The sequence below is a fragment of the Hydra viridissima genome, unplaced genomic scaffold (assembly GCF_058129835.1).
Source record: "Hydra viridissima isolate aposymbiotic clone 2 unplaced genomic scaffold, HvirCarnegie_v1 scaffold_5, whole genome shotgun sequence".
In the NCBI taxonomy this organism is placed as follows: Eukaryota; Metazoa; Cnidaria; class Hydrozoa; order Anthoathecata; family Hydridae; genus Hydra; species Hydra viridissima.
The window spans coordinates 9,195,615-9,213,465 of NW_028324304.1; the positions used below are offsets into that span (position 1 = coordinate 9,195,615).

Below are 17,851 nucleotides of genomic sequence, written 5' to 3' on the forward strand. Positions count from 1 at the left end.
CGGGGAAAAAAGTTTCAAACCGCGGTATAAAGTAAACATTTTACATGAAAACACTGATTTCCTTAACAACGGTACTAAGATACAGTGAACAGTCCACAAGATGGCGCTTCCTTTTTTGCCAGGGAATAATTTTATGGATCCAAATGTGAGCACGTTTTTAAAACTATACATATACAACGATTTATTGTTATATCATTTGTTTTAAAGTTTTATAATACTTTCATTATTAACATAACCGAAATAACTATTTTCAAAAAGAAAAATTTTAAAAAATCAGAAAAGTCGTAAATGAATTTTAATTTAGGTTTCACACTGAACTTGTGATTTTCATCTTCTAAATTTCCAGCTGAACAAAAAAAAAATTAAAAAACTTTTAGATCTGATCTATCTTTTTACTGATTTTTTCAGCAACCATTAATGCAATTAAAGCACTTTTTCAAGCATTTTGAAGTAGGTTTTGTAAATTAGAAACAAACTTGCACAACTCAATCCCTATTTTTTTATGAAATATAGAAGCAATCCCAGCTATATATAGAAACAAAACTTAACTCTGCTTTAGTTATGCAAATACAATCTGATGTATAAGTACTAAAAGTATCTTGCACTATAGCCTTAATCCTCTGTCCTTATTACTATGAATTCTTGGCTTTTTATAATATTGTATTAACTGAGGAAAGAATAAAAAATTCTTTAAAAACACTTTAAGAATATGTTTTAACTATCCTTGCTCCAGAATACAACCTATATTCCAGTCAGAGTAATTGTGTTCTATTTACAAAAAAAAAAAACCTAAGGTGGTAGCATTTGTCCAATAACTTCATCATATAGTAACACTCAAGCTCTCTTACATCCCTTTACATTATTAAGCTGCCTAACATTATTTGCAAAGCTTTTTATAGAATTTAAAATTCATTTAAAATTGATGCAAAAGCTCTGAAGCAGTGTGGCTTTTTTTTATATATATATAAATGATTCACTTGTTTGTTTGTTTTTATAAATTTTTAAGGGAAACTTAAAGTAAATTAGTACAATAAAAGTTATAGGAATTCATTAATCTATAATATTTTCAACATAATTTAAATCAGGGAATTTATAAAGTTACTTTCATATCCAGAATTCTATTGAAGTTATTTTAAGTATGAGCCTTAAACATAAAACTAATTCTCATCTAACTGGCAACAAATTTGTGGCTTAGTGTTAATGAATCTTATTTCTCTTTATGATAAAACATAAAACTCACTTAACAGGCTAAAAAATTCTATTAAGATTTATATACTTTTATGCTTTTTATTATCACACTTGATCAATTTTTTTTTCATAAAACTAAATTTGTTATCGAGTTTTAAGATTTATTCTTGCCATCCTCTGTTTCTTTTATAGAAAACCAAGTACCATCGTGCACAAACATTAGGGTATAAAAATGGGTATACTATCCCAAAAAATCAATTAACAAACAGTTTAACAGAGGATGATCTTGATGAGTTAGCTAGTTTTAAACCATCATTGACATATGGACAAGCAAAACAGGCTCCTTCAGAGCAATTTTTACCAGCTCATGTTGTATTTGACAAAAAAGTACTTATGTTTAAAGCTTTTTTCAAGCAAACAGTCCATGAATCACATGATGAATTTTATTGTGTGCGTCTTGTAAAGATTTACTATTACTTAGAAGATGATTCTATTTCAGTTGTTGAACCTGTTGTAAAAAATAGGTATATTTCCTAGAACTTATAAAGTTAAATCACTTAAAAAACATAATGACAACTTATTAGCAGAGTTTTTTAAAAAAAATTTATTTTTAGTGGAATTCCTCAAGGAAAGTTAATTAAAAGACAAAAACTTCCTAAAAAAGAGTTAGGAGCCAATTGGCATTGGAAAGACTTTAATATTGGTGTTGAGATGGCAATTTATGGAAAAGTATTCAAGATATATGATTGTGATGAGTTTACCAGGGTAGTTTTATTTTCATAATACATTGGTGGTGAATTTATTGGCTATAGTGTTCATCCTTTTTCATGTTTTAGGAGTATAATACCCTTTTTCATATTTTAGGAATATATGACATCAGAAGGTATTGTATTAAACCAACCAGAGGAATGCCCAAAAGATCTATATAGTATGTCTCTTGAACAGCCTCATCGTTCATACAAAACCCCAAATCAGTTTGATAAGCTGAAACAATTTATTGAATTGGATAGAAAGGTTTTGCGTTTTTATTGTATTTGGGATGACAGTGATAAAATGTTTGGTGAAATAAGGCCATGTGTAAGTAATTTAATATTCTAACTATCCATGTAATTGTTTTTTATGTTCATAAAGTTGTAATCATAATTTACTATTTAAAATACAAAACAAAAGAAAAACAATATATTGTTGTTAACCATCATCTTGTTTTAAAAAAGAATGTTATTGTCAAAAAAAAAAAATCTATTTTTGTTAAAGACCTAAAATTAGTATTAAATATTTAATAGGTTATCATTGGTATAATTGCAGTATATTTTAAGTCCCATATAGAAATATTTCATGGGAATTCAATGTATAACCCATAAAATTTAATTGAAACCCCATGGAATACTATGGGGGCCCATGATTAAACCACTGTTTCCCATGGATTTAACCCTTTAACAGTGGAACACTTTTTTTGCGGCACCTCTTTCCTAGTGGAATACATTTTTTTTATTTAAATGAGGAAACTTCTTAACTTTAAATAAAAAAATTGAAAAGTATTTTTGTTCACAATATTTTAATAATATTATTTAAAAACTTTTAATTTCAAGTCTTTGGAAGTATGATAATGTTTAAAACAAAAGTTAATACACAGACCAACATCACATTCAACACACATGTATCTAGAGTTAGTTCGAATTTTGTTAGCACTACATACTGCACATCTTCTTGATGGGTTTGTCTTGATAGGATTGGGAGGTATTAATGATGGAAAATGTCTCTCAACTAGTCTCTTTGGATAAATAGAACCTTCAGATTTTAAGTCGGTGCTCTTTTTTTTTCTCAATTTTTACTTGGAATAAGAAATTAATGTTTTTGAGAAAAAAATAAATTCACACAGAAGACAGACCGCAAAATTTAACTATTTCCAGATCTTTTAGTGAAAAAACTAAAAAAAACAATGCAATTTTGCCTCAGATACAAGTCTTTAAAAAAAAGCATACTCAACAACAGCTATATCGGTTGTCCACATATAAGTATCACTTTACCTTCGACGGATATAACTGTCATACACTGTTAAGGGGTTAAATTCTTGGCTCATATTTGACAATATGGATTTCAAAGTTACTTTATGGAGTCTTCATGTTTACCCCATGGGTCTTCATAGTTACGTCATGGGTGAAAAGAAAACTTCTTTGTAATTTGCAATACTGAAGTTTTATTTATGTCACATTAGGTTTTCTTTGTATTTTTGCTGAGGTTTTATTTATGTATTTAGGTGTTGCATTTTTTTTTGGTTGATAACACAATGGAAATTCGAGAAATACACAGTTCTAATGATGGAAGAGATCCCTTCCCAGTTCTTGTTGGTAGAAGAAAAATCCCTATTGACTTAAATAATATGCCAGGTATAAACCTATGTCATAATCAGATTAACATTTGCAATTCTAAATAGCATCTACTATTCAAAATAACATCTATAATTCAAAATAACATCTACAATTTAATTTGAATTTTAAATAATAGTCTTTCTCCAGTTGCTTAGTATGTAGCAGTCACTTGCCTATATTTTTAATATTACTGTTGTCTTCAATATTTATGCTACATATGTAATAACATATATACTTATAATTAAATATCTTTATAAATTATTTTTACAACTTCTGTTACTTTTTACATAAAACATATTTTATATAAAATGTTGATTTTCTATATTAACAATCACAATTGTTACAAATTTGGTTTAGACATTAGGGGCTATTTGGCATTCCCATTTTTAATTCACAGTCCATAAAAAAAACAGTTAAAAATTTTTTTGATATGCATATAAAGCATACTATCCTTGACAAAACCTCATTTGATGAAATGTTTTTTATCCTTCAGTCTTTATTTTATGCATGCCCTATAAAAACAGAAAAAATGTCTTTATGTTACAAACGTTAGAGAAATTTTTTCTGTTATAATTGATTATGTTTTATTATTTATTTTAAGTTTTAAGATTTAAATAATAAGTTATTAGCTTTTTAAAAAAACATTTGTTTATTTGAAACCAAATGTTTGGTAATTTTTCATTATGTATTTTCATTTTGTAAATTTTCATTATTTATGTATCCCAAAATGTATTGAAACCCTTTATAATGTTTTTTGACAGTGAGTTATGGAAAAATATTTTCTTTGAATTTAAAATAAATGAATTTTAAAAACATTAAATGTATTTACACTTATTTTCTTCGAATTGAAATCTGATTGAAAGGAATACTATAAATACATTTTCATTTTACTTTTTTACTTAGAGTTTTATTCATTGAAAGTGCTTTTCATTCTTCTAGCCTCCTAAAACTGTGTAATCTTTAAAGTATAATACTCGTGTATTCTTTTAGTATTTTATAATTTTATTTTTTTAAGTTAATGTGTAAATTTTTAGTTTTGATATAATAATAGTTTCTTTTTTTTTTTTTTTTGTACTTTTTCTCTCACCATATATTTTTTGAAGTTCTTTTTCACTAAAAAAAATTAACTACAGCCTGTTACATAGATTTTTACATAGACTGAAGAGCTATAACAACCACAGTTTTTCTATTCACAATTCTTTCAGTTTTATTATTGACCACTCCTTTCATTTACTAACTCATAATAAAACATTTTTAGCATAGTGGTTTGTCATAAAAATACATGCATGTTCAATAGGATGCATCAAACATCCAATAATTTTTAAAACTATATAGAACATGTTTGTCCCTAAAATCTTTTTTTTTTCATTAGCTGAAATAAAATTTACTGCAAAGTTAAGTCCACCACATTAGTATCTTTCAGGGTTGGGGTGTAACAAAGTACATTTACTTCGTTACAGTACTTCGTTACTTTTTGAAGTACTTTTACAGGTAACGAGTTACATTTACATTGCAGTACTTTTACTTTTATTTTCATTACTTTTATGACTTACTTTTTTACTTTGTAACAAATTACTTTCAGAAAAAAGTACTTTAAAAAAGTACTTTTTGGTTTGAATGAAGTATAATACAGACAATAATATTGTCACGCCAAATGTCAACAAACCGTATTTCGATTGTGGAAAACTCTAGAACATTTTACGGCCGGTAACGGTTTCAATTTCTTGATATTATCAACAATGATATATTATATATAATAGATGTCTAACTTGCGGGATTTTATTAGACGAAAAGTGAAGCCGCTTTTTTTGTTTACAAATTGAATCCGCCATTTGTAATAAGGGCAAAAGCTATATCCGACGTGCGAAATAAAAGTTAAAAATGCATTTTTTTGCCCAAATTAGAAATGGCTTCCACGGCTTCACTTTTCGGATTGAAGTTAGACATCTAGTATATATAATATATCATTGATTATCAAGGAGTTGATATTATCAAGAAATTGAAACCAGTAGCGGGCGTAAAATGTTCTAAAGTTTTCCATAATTGAAATTACGGTTCGTTGACATATGGCGTGATTATAATGGCAGCCTCCAGTAGTGCTATTGAAGATGATAAATCTAAATCTCCTTGGCCACTCTTAAATCCGATGTTTAAATGTGTTAATGTTACTGACAAAATTTGTAAATTTTTTTTGCTTGATGTGTGCACCACAGCCTAAACAGGTTTCAGCATATACTAACTCTCCATCTAACTCCGGAAACATGTTAAGGTTTGTGTTTTTTGTATTTAGTGGATTTTTTGTATTTAATGTATTTAGTGGATTTTTTGTAGTCGTAGTTAATCATTTAATGGTTATTAAATCATACTTATAGTGGAATGAATTCTCTATAGAATATATAACAATTTTTAGATAGAAAGTCTTTAATGTTTACCTGTTTGAATTAATTTTTTCTATAATGCTATAATTTTTCGGAGAGAATGTTTTTTTTTTACTTTTCTTTTTGTAACGTTGTTATGTTGTGCTACATTTGTTTGTTCTATAAAGTATGTTTCAAAAATTTTTCTTTTTTCCAACACACTGCTATAAGTTTTTTTTAAATATATTTATATTCTGGAATTTAATAATAATTTTTTTTCTGTAATTTTTATTTAGTTAGTTGTGTAAAACGATTAATTAATTAAAAAGTACAATGAATTTTATCATCTACAAAATAAGTTAGTTGTTCGTTTAAGTTTTTTGTTGCAAGTTTTGATCAGTTTTATTTTTATTACAACTTTTATTTTGTACAGTAGTTGTATACTTGCTTCAACTGTTTAAAAATAAACTGAAGTTTTATTTTATAAACCAGAGTTGATGTTGGTTGCTATTGTGAGCTTACTTTGTTGGTTGTTGTAATATAGAGATGTTGTTATGTTTTTTATCTTGCCTTTGAACACATGTGTGTTAAATATAATTTTTTAGATTAATTTTTTGTCTGTTATTGCTGTTGTTGTTATATATTTTTTATCTTGCTGGGATACAGCAACCTTCAAAAATATGACAAGTTATTATTTAGTTTTTGGGTTTTTATTGTTTGGCACAATCTTCTCTGTGTTTTTTTTCACTTTTTATGTTTTTTAAGTCATATATTTGATGCTTATTTTTGTTATTCAAAAAATTTATGTATTATATATTGATATAGTTATAATTTGACTTTCTTTTGAGAATTCATTCCACTAAAATAAAGGAGTATGACAAACTGATTGCATACAGAAAGCGAAAGATTGAAGATCAGGGCATTCAACCTCAACAAGTTAAGTTTCAGCAAACAGTCAACTTTGTGAGAAACTCTAAAATTGCATCTCAGGAGACTTTAGATAAATCTGTAGTTGATTATATAATAACTGACCTGCAGCCATTCAGCACAACTGAGAAGATTGGTTTCAGAAAATTGATAACTACTCTGGCACCAAACCGAACACTTATCTGTAGAAAATCTGTCATGATATAAATTGGTGAACATTACCAAGTCATGCGTCAGAAAGTTACTAGCCTGTTACAGAAACAGCGTTTTGTTGCAACTACAACTGACTGTTGGTCAGCTCATCATCGGTCATACATTGGTGTCTCAGTACACTGGATTGAAGAGTCAACTTTAAAGAGAGGATCAGCAGTATTGGCATGTCGACGCTTGAAAGGATGTCATACCTATAACGCATTAGCAGCTGTCCTAGAACAAATTCACTCAGAATTTGACATTCAAGATAAAACCACAAAAACTACAACTGATAATGGTTCAAATTTTTGTAAAGCATTTAACCTGTATTCACAAGAGTTAGTTAGTAGCCCTCATGCCTCACATGCTTCAGAAGAACCAAAAAATGTAGATGAAGAGCAAGAAATTGAGTTTGTGTGTGTTGATGACATTCTTACTAAACCTAATTCAACATCTGATCTTGAATATCATCTGCCCTCTCATCAGCGATGTGCATGCCACTCTTTGAATTTAATAGTTACTCATGATGTTGCAACTGCTGACTATGATGCAGCCTTTAAAAAGATTATTCAATCGACGTTTGCAAAATGTCAGGCGTTATGGAACAAGCAGTCACGAAGTAATAAATTTGCAGAAGTTATTAATGAATCATTTGGACTACAGTTTGTTGTTCCTAATCAGACGAGATGGAATTCAATGTACATGTCTATGGAACGCATGAACAGGCTGATAACTGAAAAAGGAATTGATGCGATGAATGGCGTTTGTGACAACCTTGATTTGCCACAGTTTTGACAAGCTGAAGTAGCATTTATTGCGGAGTATGTCTCTGTTATGAAGCCTCTTGCTCAAGCTTTAGATATCTTGCAGTGTGAAACAAAGGTCTACATGGCATACCTGCTGCCAACTACAATGACTTTGAAAGAAAAAATGAAGTTCCTTCTTCGCAGCAGCTCAATCCAGTGCTGCAAGCCAATGGTGGAAAAAATTGATGCTGCCATAGATAGCAGATTCAGTCAGTATATTATGAATGCTGAGTTAATAGCAGCAGCAATTGTCCATCCAAAATTTAAGACAGTTTGGATCAAAGACAGTGAACAAAAAAAATTGGTCTGGAATTCTTAGAGAACAAGATTCGACAGTAGCAACAGCTGACTAAAAGTAGTGACATTGCTAGTGCAAATTCAGCAGATGAAGCAGCCATGTCTGAAATTAAAGACAATTTCTTTCAATTTAGATCATCTTATGACACTAGTACTGCTGCAAATAATATTGTTTCAACATAAATTAGTAGCACTAGTTCATCACTCGATGATCTTCATGGCTCTCCACTGTTGAAAAATGTCTTTCTTGAACTGAACATTGCTTTGCCAGCAAGTGCAGCCTGCGAACATTTATTTAGTATGTATAGTATAGCAGGACAAGTGTTCATGCCAAACTGCACTAGAATGACAGATGAACATTTTGAACAGCAACTGCTATTGCGTGTCAATGGAAAGTTGTAGTAGACCTGCCAATCTATTTGAATAATGTTAATTAATATATTTGTTTTATTCCAAGAAAAAAAAGATTTATAGATAAACTTATTTTTTTGTATGTAAGTGCTTGATGTGTTTATTTTTGCAATGCACAAAAGTACTTTTTACTTTGTAACTAAAAAGTACTATCAAGATACTGTACTTTTTTACTTTTACTTAAGTATTTTTGTTTAGCAAGACTTTTTACTTTTACTTCGTTACTTTTACAGTCAGTACTTTTACTTTTTACTTAAGTATTTTTAAAAGGTAACGACCCCAACCCTGGTATCTTTCCGTCACCTATCTAAAATCACCTAGGACAAGGTTTGCCGAATCCTACACCAAACCTTGTCCTAGGTGATTTTAGATCCATTTCAGGTTTGACCTTCTGCAATTGATCTACAAGAACATAATGTTCTTCTGCTGTAAACTTACTGCTAAAGAGAGCAAGTGTAATCATTTTAGATATTAAATACCTAAGATACAGACTAAGAGCCTTAGTTTCACTCTTTGAAACTATTTTGTTTACCATTTTGTACCTCAAAAGTGACTGATATAGTTTTAAGTTGTTCCATGTTGCATCTACTGCTGAATTGCATCTCATTCACCAGGAACTATAAGTAAGCAAATTTCCTCACCTTTGAGACTTGGTGTTGTGTGGTTATGGTACCTGCAGGCTGTCTCTGAATTTTATGCTCAAACAAATAGATTTTAATTGAGTAGATAAGTTTTGCCACTCATCTAGCTTTGTGCATGGCTTCTGGTCTCTTAAATGTGACTGAATGTCCTGATAATTCTCCATCTAGGAAAGTAGTGTTATAGGCTATTGTATTGAATGTCGTTTTAACAATTGAATCTGTACAATTGAATCAGCAATGATATTGCTTAAATAATTCTCAGGAATTCAAACCTAGAGGTTTGAGTTTGCATGTATTAGACCAATTTTTAAAAGTAACAGCTTGTTGAAAAGGGTTACTCAAAGCTTTCTAACAAGCTTGGGCACTTAAAAATAGGTGATCAATAGGTGAAATAAAAATTGTGAGTCAGAAATAAGTTCTTTGTAAATTGTATAGTTGTTGTAAAATCTCAAGTATTGAATACGATCTTTTTATTTTGGAGAGACTATATATTTAAACTAGTACAAAATACAAGAGTAGTGCCTAAGCTGCTCCACCAACAGAATGTATAATAAAAAAGAGGTCTGTGGAGAGCACCCACCAATAAACTAACCATTAACAATAATAACAATAATTAAGTTAAAAATGCCACATTTAACAAAACCTATTTACAATAAGTAAATAAATGTCACTTTCAACATGCTCCTTTACAATAATTAAATTATTACTGTCATTTTTAACAGTAGTAACATTTATTTCAATATTTAAAAAACTTTTTGTATTCTCCACGGCTTCAGCATTACATTTTAAATTTATGGGGAGTCAACTTTCTCTTCTATGTTTTTCTTTATTTATATGAGTAATCCTATAAAAGATATTTTCGTTTGATATCATGATATTTTCCATACCTGTTAGTATGGAAAATATCATTTATTTGATAATACCTGATATTTTCCATACTAACAGGTATGGAAAATATCATGATATCAAACAAAAACAACTTTTTAAAAGTATCGAAATGTGACAACTATTGTGGAACGGAGGTAGTATTAATTTATTAATTTTAATATAAACAGCTGATTGTGTCAACTGGAAGGGTTTTGCTTTATGTTTCCAATGGTTATGACCTTCACAAGAATGGAAACAGTTTCTGCAAAATACTAGACATTGCTTTGCTGCCTGAAGTTTGACTATTTTATCATCCTTAAGAAAACGATTGATAATTGACTTAAAACTTTTGCCCAACTTTTGACAATACAATGGTAGTATACTTTGTTTTGCCTGTATGATTCTAGTTTTTCAAGCTGCATATTCTATGTGTTTCTACTGTTTTGTTAAACACTAGTATTATATCAAGCACAAATAATCATTGCAACAGTCTTGATATCAAACCCATGTAATTTGCAAATGTGCACACAACTTATATTCACTTCATGCTATTATTAGTTGCAGAGGATATAGCATGTTTTGAAAGCAGATGTACTTTTAAGTGAGACACATCAATTTCTTTTTAGCTGTGGTTTAGCTCTTTTTGCCTTCAATTTAAGGGAAAATTATTTTTTATTTCTTGGGCTTAATTTGTATTAAATTGTTTTAAATTAGGGCTTAATTTGTATTAAATTGCCCATCAAATACAGCTCTAGTGGAAATAGATAATTAACTGATAAATCTTTATCTGCACCAGGATAAAGGATAGTTTACGTCAACTAATGTCAAAAGGGTTCTAGTGGTTTATTCTAATCTCTGGTTCATTTTCTTAAACATGAGTGTTGGTGTGAGGTTTAATTGTGAAACTAACATTTTTTGTTCCCAAATTTTGTATAAATAAGCAAATAAAAAAAGGTTTGTAAACCTTTTTTTGTTGGTTGAACAAAATTTTTTTTGTTATTGTTCATTACAAATATTTTTCTAATAAAAATTAGCTTAAAAAACCCCTTTTATTTAAACCTTATTTTTTGCATAAGACTAAGTTTTTTATCACAATTTGTTGCTTTTTGATTAAGGATAGGTAAAGGTTATTGTAATTTTTATCTTACATATTAGTATTTAAGGTTTCTTTAATTTATTCTAAAATAAACAGTAAGAGTAAACTCGATTAATATAAATCACCAGTAATATCTTTTATGCCACTAGTTAAGTGTAATAATTACTGAATAATAATGTTTAGTTACAAAATACAATAGTTAAAAATTATATATTGCTAATTGCTTTTTTCAAAAGTTAATAGTTTAGGCATTCCATAGTAGTAGAGAAATAAATCTTACATAAACTAAACATATTTCTAGCTTCTTTCCCTGCAATTTGTATGGAGTTATCTGAACATGAAATAACTGAGTGGTTTGAACCGAGGCATTTTAAAGTTGGTGAGACATTGTTTATCTTGGGTCGTCGTTTTTTACTTTATGATTGTGATAACTTTACAAAGTCGTACTACAGGGAAAATTTCAATATTCATGACTTTACACCATTGGATGTAACTCAAAAGGTAGCTGATATAAAGACAAAGGTGAGTTATCCAATCAAAATCTTATTGATTAGAGTTGTTTTAATTTTTTTTAAAAAAAAACGTCAAAAAAAATTTATATTTTTTTGAATGTTATTACTTTTTCTGCTCTTGTTTCTTCATTTTTGAATTGTTTTTTGAATTTTTGAGTGGTTTTTCTAGGAGATCCCTCCTTACAATGGTTTTGGATCATTAGAAGATTCTTTGCAATCATGTTTATCATTAATACCCCAACCTCCAAAGAAAGATTTTATCAAACTACTAGAAAATGCAAACAAGGTGTTACGTTATGAAGCAGTTATGGTAATTTGCTCTATTAGTTTAAATATAAAATTGAATCCTTACAAGAAAATCCCATCCTTAAAGCTATTTTTCAGCAAATAATTTTTCTTTAAAAAAAAATTGGGTATATTTACATACGGAATACTTGTTGATATTTTTAATAAAACTCACCGTTCCTCATGCACCGAAGTTTTTAACTTATCTCATGATTAGCTAGAGCGCCACAAATAATTTTTACAGAAGAGCGTTATACTTTTTTTTTTTTTAGAAATCTGTCCATGCTGAAGATAAGCTACGGCGGTTCATAATTTCTTACTATCTCTCTGATGAAATGATCGCCATTTACGAGAAATCTCAGCGAAATTCTGGAATAATAGGCGGAAGGTTTTTGGAACGCACTCGTGTTCATAAACCAGATTCAAATGTTGAATCTCCGCAATTTTATACACCGTCAGACTTTGCAATCGGAGCAATAGTGGAAATTTTTAAACACAGGTTTGTTATCACTGATGCTGACGAATATGTATTAAAGTACTTAGAGTCTGGTAATTATCCGTTATCTACTATTAATTCTATTCGATTAAAGCACGGTAAAAAACCTTTGGAAACCTCAGATGCTACTTTTACTAAGGGAGAAAATGAAGAGGTAGATAACCACTCTGAACAAACTTCCGAAAGTCAATGGAGGTACTTGTAATTACCATACATTTGTTTAACAAGAAAAAACTTTAAAGATGGTGTAATGTTTAACAGGCTTTGGTTTTAAAAAAATATATTTTATTTTCTAAATACACTAAAAACGCTCTGAGGTATATTCTATCTTCTAGATACACTAAAAACGCTCCAAAATATAATGGGAAAGTATAGCGATTTACAGTCAAGAGAAAGTTGCTCATATTTTTATATTTTATACTTAAAATGGTATTTTTCATAGGTACACAGAGTAATATATTTTTAGATAATTATGTTCTTTATAAAATTGTAAAACTTTTTAAAATAATACTGTAATTGTGGTCTTTAAAAGGCTTTATTTATATATGTATTGATATTTTTATTTTTAATATAATAGCTGATTAACAACAACTTGTACTTTCTTTGCAAAAGAAAATAACCTACTTCAGATAAAACAGTGTATGTGTGCATAAATGATAAATGAATACTTTTTTTAAATAAAACGTTTTCACTTGAAAACTCTTCTTTGAGAAGTTTTTCTCATTCTCAGTCAATAGTAGTTCGTTGTTAACATAAAAAAACAATCTTCTCCTTACAGAATTCTGACGTACTTATATCTACGTCGGCTTCCTCTCTTGCTTTAAGAAAAGCAATATTTTCTTATTTGGGTGCCGATCCTCTTTTTTTTGTTTTTCAATATTAATTTAATCATAGAGTTTTTCTCCAATTTATAATTTATCTTATTACAAGATCTGAAGTCGATCCTATGAGCATATTTCAGCCTAAACTTATCGTGAAAACAAATTTTGTAAATTGAAAAAAAAGAGGATCTTACAAAAGATTAGAAATTAGCAGCAATATTTAGCAAAATTAGAATTCGCTGTGACTCACATTCTTCTTTTGGTTATTAGTGCTTTAGTCATTTTACCCAACCAAGCAGTTGATTATTTAATTGAGAAACTAAACCAGTAATATTAAAACGCTGTTATTTCATGGGTTTGTCAGAATCATTAAGCAATAAAAAGGACTTATTCAATGACTCTTCAATTTTTTTTTCTTTTCTTTTTTTTTTTTTTTTTTTTGTACAATTAGTAAATCATCTAATAATGACATGAAACCATTTCATTAAATGATTTTAAAAGAATACTTTATTTTTAACACCAAGAAACTCCTTTAAAAGTTTGAGATCATTAATACAAAAAAAAATCAAAGATTTGTTTATAAAATTGTTGCAGATTTGGCAAGTTGTAATTATTGCTCAATGACCCTTAAGGCAGAAAGAAAGTTGGTAACATCCCAGTCGGCATATCTAGTATTGTAAATACTCGGAGTATTAATCGCGTATAACATCGCGTATAACGCGTATAATCGCGTATAATCGCGTACATCGCGTATAATCGCGTATAACGCCGTTGATACCAGAAAAATACGCATTTAGTTTTAAGCTTCGAATTCCAGTTTAATACTACTTATTTATCAAAAATACGTATTATATTATATTTGATCATAATCGGATACGATATCGTACCAGATTTTGATCAAATATCAACAGATGGTTAAACGAAAATCTTTGCTTGCTTAAACTAAAATTGCTTGCTTAAACTAAAATTGCATGCTTAAACTAAAATTACATGCTTAAACTAAACTAAACTTAACCAGGGTTCCCACTCCTCCTTATAAACCTTAAATATCCTTAATAAAAAAAAACTCCTTAAAAGTCCTTAAATAACTTTAAAAAAAAGTTCAAATTTAACTGCTGTCTTTAGTTTCTCCTTATTTTCTTACATTATCTTCAAGGAAATTTTATTAGAGTATATAGATTATACTTATCAATTGAGAAGCAAATAGTTACTTCTTTGATGATTTGAAATCCTACACCTATATATAAATATGTATATATATATATATATACCCAGTTGGCACAAGACGTGTTTTAAACGTCTAAAATATGTATTAAAACGTTTTAATACGTGTTTTAGACGCTTTCAACGCGCCTTGTGCCCACTGGGTATATATATATATATATATATATATATATATATATATATATATATATATATATATATATATATATATATATTAGGGTGGTCCTTAATTTTCAAAGTTTGATTTTTGTACAGGGCACCCTTGAATTTTGTTTATATGCATGCATAAAAAATTCACAAAAAAAATCAGCTAAATCTGAAAACATTTAGAGGTCCCTACCACATATATAATAGTTAAGTATCATGTGGGGTTCCGTGGCTGCATGTCACTAGTTGTTATGCTGGTGAACTCTTTCACTGCACACTATACTGCCTGCATAATTTATCAATATGATGTTACTTATTTATTGTTAAATTATCCAGAATGCATTTCACCAGCTGTCAGCCATTTGTAATCAGACACTGACAGACACTCAATATAACAATAATATTTGATGAATCTGAATTAGTGACTACTGACTCTCTCAGGGAAACTTCCGTAACAACTGACCTAGTGGATACTGGATCAAAAGTGAGTGTTTTCTTTGTTTATTTTTGCTTAAATATTAATTTGCCAAATTATATTGATTTAACAATGAATTATTATAAAACAGACAGAATGACCGATCCGCTGTGCTAAATCCATATTAAATTGTTAATTAATATCAATTGCCTGAGTGCCATAGTATCGAACTTGACTTTTCATTTATGCACATAATTGTGTATTTTATTTATTGGTTTTAGACCTTGTCAGAGTTTTCATATGTCATTGTTGTTTATTTATATTGCATAACATAAATTTTGTCAGTTAGTTTTCTGAGCTCTATAAGTTTTTGTTAGAAATTACATATAATTTGAATAATTAAATTGGATGGTAACAAATAAAATTTATTATTTTAAGGGAGATGGCCAATGCTTGCTGTAGGACTTCGAAAACAACTACAAGACGAGAAACTGAGTTGTGGCTGATAGGCCAAATGTCTGAAATTCTCATCTCTACAAAGTTACCGTCAAAGAACGAAGTCATGGCACTTTTCTTCTATTACAAAGAGGCTACCAAACAGACCGTTCGTGAAGCATCACATTCAACAACTAATGACGTTTTTGAAGTGTGGGCTAAAGCCCGCATCCCGACACGGTTGAAGAAACACGTTGTTGAAAAAGTTGAATGTCTGTTCCATGAATATGACAAACTGAAGAAAAATAAGGGAAATAAAGCAAAGCGCTCTGAAAGTCTACTGAAGAAGGAAGAAGAATGGAAGGATGGCTTAGAGAGTCTTTTTGACATTGCTCATGCGGACGCCATGAAGATGATTAGCATGCAGGAGGACAGGGAGTTCCTGTTAGCTCAGCGTGAGGCGGGACGACGTGGTAAGATGGGAAGTGTTGACAAAGCCATGGCCAAAAGAGAAAGAGATGTTCACAGTAGAGAAGAAAACTTCAAGAGAAGAAAAGAGAGAGAAGAACAGGACAGAGTGGCCAGAGAGGAGAAAGCTATTCTTCAGAATTCCGAAAGCGAACAGGAGTCTGGTAATGATAATGAAGCATTTGGTGAGCCATCATCAACCACAACTTCAAAAAGAACTAAACGTAAACGTGGCACACACAAAATACTGAATGACAAGTTAGCAGTATGTCTGGATACGGCAAAGGTCAGTGATAGAAATGCTGCACTAGTCCTGACTCCAGCACTGCAGCACCTCGGTCATGACCCAGCAGAGTTTAATATCAATCGATTGTCCATTCGAAGAGAAAGGATGAAATGTAGGCAGAGAATGGCAGAGAACTTGAAAGCAGAATTCAAGCCAACAGTTCCACTAACAATGCACTGGGATGGGAAATTGCTGGAAGATATCAGTAGCAAAAAAATTGTGGACCGGATCCCAATCCTCGTGTCTGGACTAGGAGTTGACCAACTTCTTTGTGTACCGAAGCTGCCATCTGGAACTGGAGAAGCTGCAGCAACAGCTGTTTATGATGTAACTGTAGCGTGGGGCATAGCTGATAAAGTCAAGTGCGTGTGCTTCGACACTACTTCCGTCAATAGTGGTCCAAGAAATGGTGCTTGCATCCTACTGGAGCAGAAGTTTGACAAAGATTTGCTCTGGTTTGCTTGCCGTCATCACATTTTAGAAATAGTCTTAGAGGCAACGGTTACTCTTTCACTTGGCCCTTCAAAGGGTCCAGACATTATGATTTTTAAAAGGTTTCAAAGCAGTTGGGAAATCATTGACCGGTCAAACTTTCAGGCTCTAGTTCGAATGACATCGTGCACAGTGCCGTTTCCAGTGTTGCAAATGAAATTATTGCATTTGCTAAAAAACCAACTGCAACAGTTTCAGCCTCGTGATGATTATCGCGAACTGCTAGAGCTGACAATAATGTTTCTGGGAGGCGTTCCATCTCAAGGATGCTCATTCAAAGCTCCGGCAGGACTGCATCAAGCCAGATGGATGGCCAAGGCTATTTATTCATTGAAAATATGGATGCTGAGAAGCCAGTTCAAGATGACAAAGAAAGAAGAGAAGGGAATAGCAGACGTGTGTCTTTTCGCAGTGACTCTGTATGTCAAGGCCTGGTTAAGAGCGCCGTCAGCGCCATCTTCGCCTCGTGTTGATCTCGAGCTTATCAAGGAGATCGACAAATACAAGGCACAGAATCAGGCAGTCTCTCAGATTGCAATGAAGAAAATTTTAGGACATTTGTGGTACTTGTCAGAAGAACTGATTGCATTGGCTTTCTTTGATGACGAAGTCTCCGATGACACTAAGCGTCTGATGGTCAGTGCCCTGCAAGCACCGGGTGCAGAATATCCTTTGAAGAGGATAACTGTTGATCCTACGCTGGTGAGCTCCAAGAACTTGGAAGACTTTGTCACCGAGAGCAGTCGTAGATTCTTCACCATCACTGGTCTACCGTCAACTTTCCTCAACAAAGATGTGAAGCTCTGGTCTGCAGATGCTGACTATCAGTTGGCGAAGAACACTGTCAGTAGTATGAGAGTTGTGAATGACATAGCAGAACGTGGAGTTGCCTTAATGGACGAATACAACAAGCTGCACACAAACGATGAGGAGCAGAAACAGTGCCTTCTCTTAATTGTAAAGAAGTACCGCCAGCGATTTCCTGATCGAGCGAAGAATACCCTGGCAATGGACTAACTAGACGGTTTTTGTCACTTTGACAGTCTCAACACAGAAGGACAATAATAATTACAATATGTAACACTGTAACAGTTGTTTAAATGTGCTTCAATAAAGCAA

At 30.9% G+C, this 17,851-nt stretch overlaps 2 protein-coding genes across 5 annotated transcripts in view; both read left to right on the forward strand.

Moving 5' to 3' along the window:
* The window catches only part of LOC149888489 (uncharacterized), a 242,973-nt gene that overhangs the window by 91,952 nt on the left and 133,170 nt on the right, over positions 1 to 17,851 (forward strand). The window lies entirely within an intron of this gene.
* LOC145189608 (EF-hand domain-containing protein 1-like) lies at positions 19 to 13,032 on the forward strand. Of its 2 annotated transcripts, XM_080066271.2 has the most exons (9): positions 19 to 145; positions 1,381 to 1,712; positions 1,803 to 1,953; positions 2,053 to 2,265; positions 3,446 to 3,575; positions 11,453 to 11,673; positions 11,833 to 11,973; positions 12,221 to 12,639; positions 12,780 to 13,032. In XM_080066271.2, the coding sequence occupies exons 1-9, from the start codon at positions 101 to 103 to the stop codon at positions 12,817 to 12,819; spliced, it is 1,692 nt and encodes a 563-aa protein (XP_079922397.2). In that variant the 5' UTR covers positions 19 to 100; the 3' UTR covers positions 12,820 to 13,032. The 2 variants fall into 2 exon arrangements, with proteins under 2 accessions (XP_079922397.2, XP_089942856.1); XM_090086730.1 differs by lacking the exon at positions 1,381 to 1,712 and having other exon boundaries at positions 30 to 145.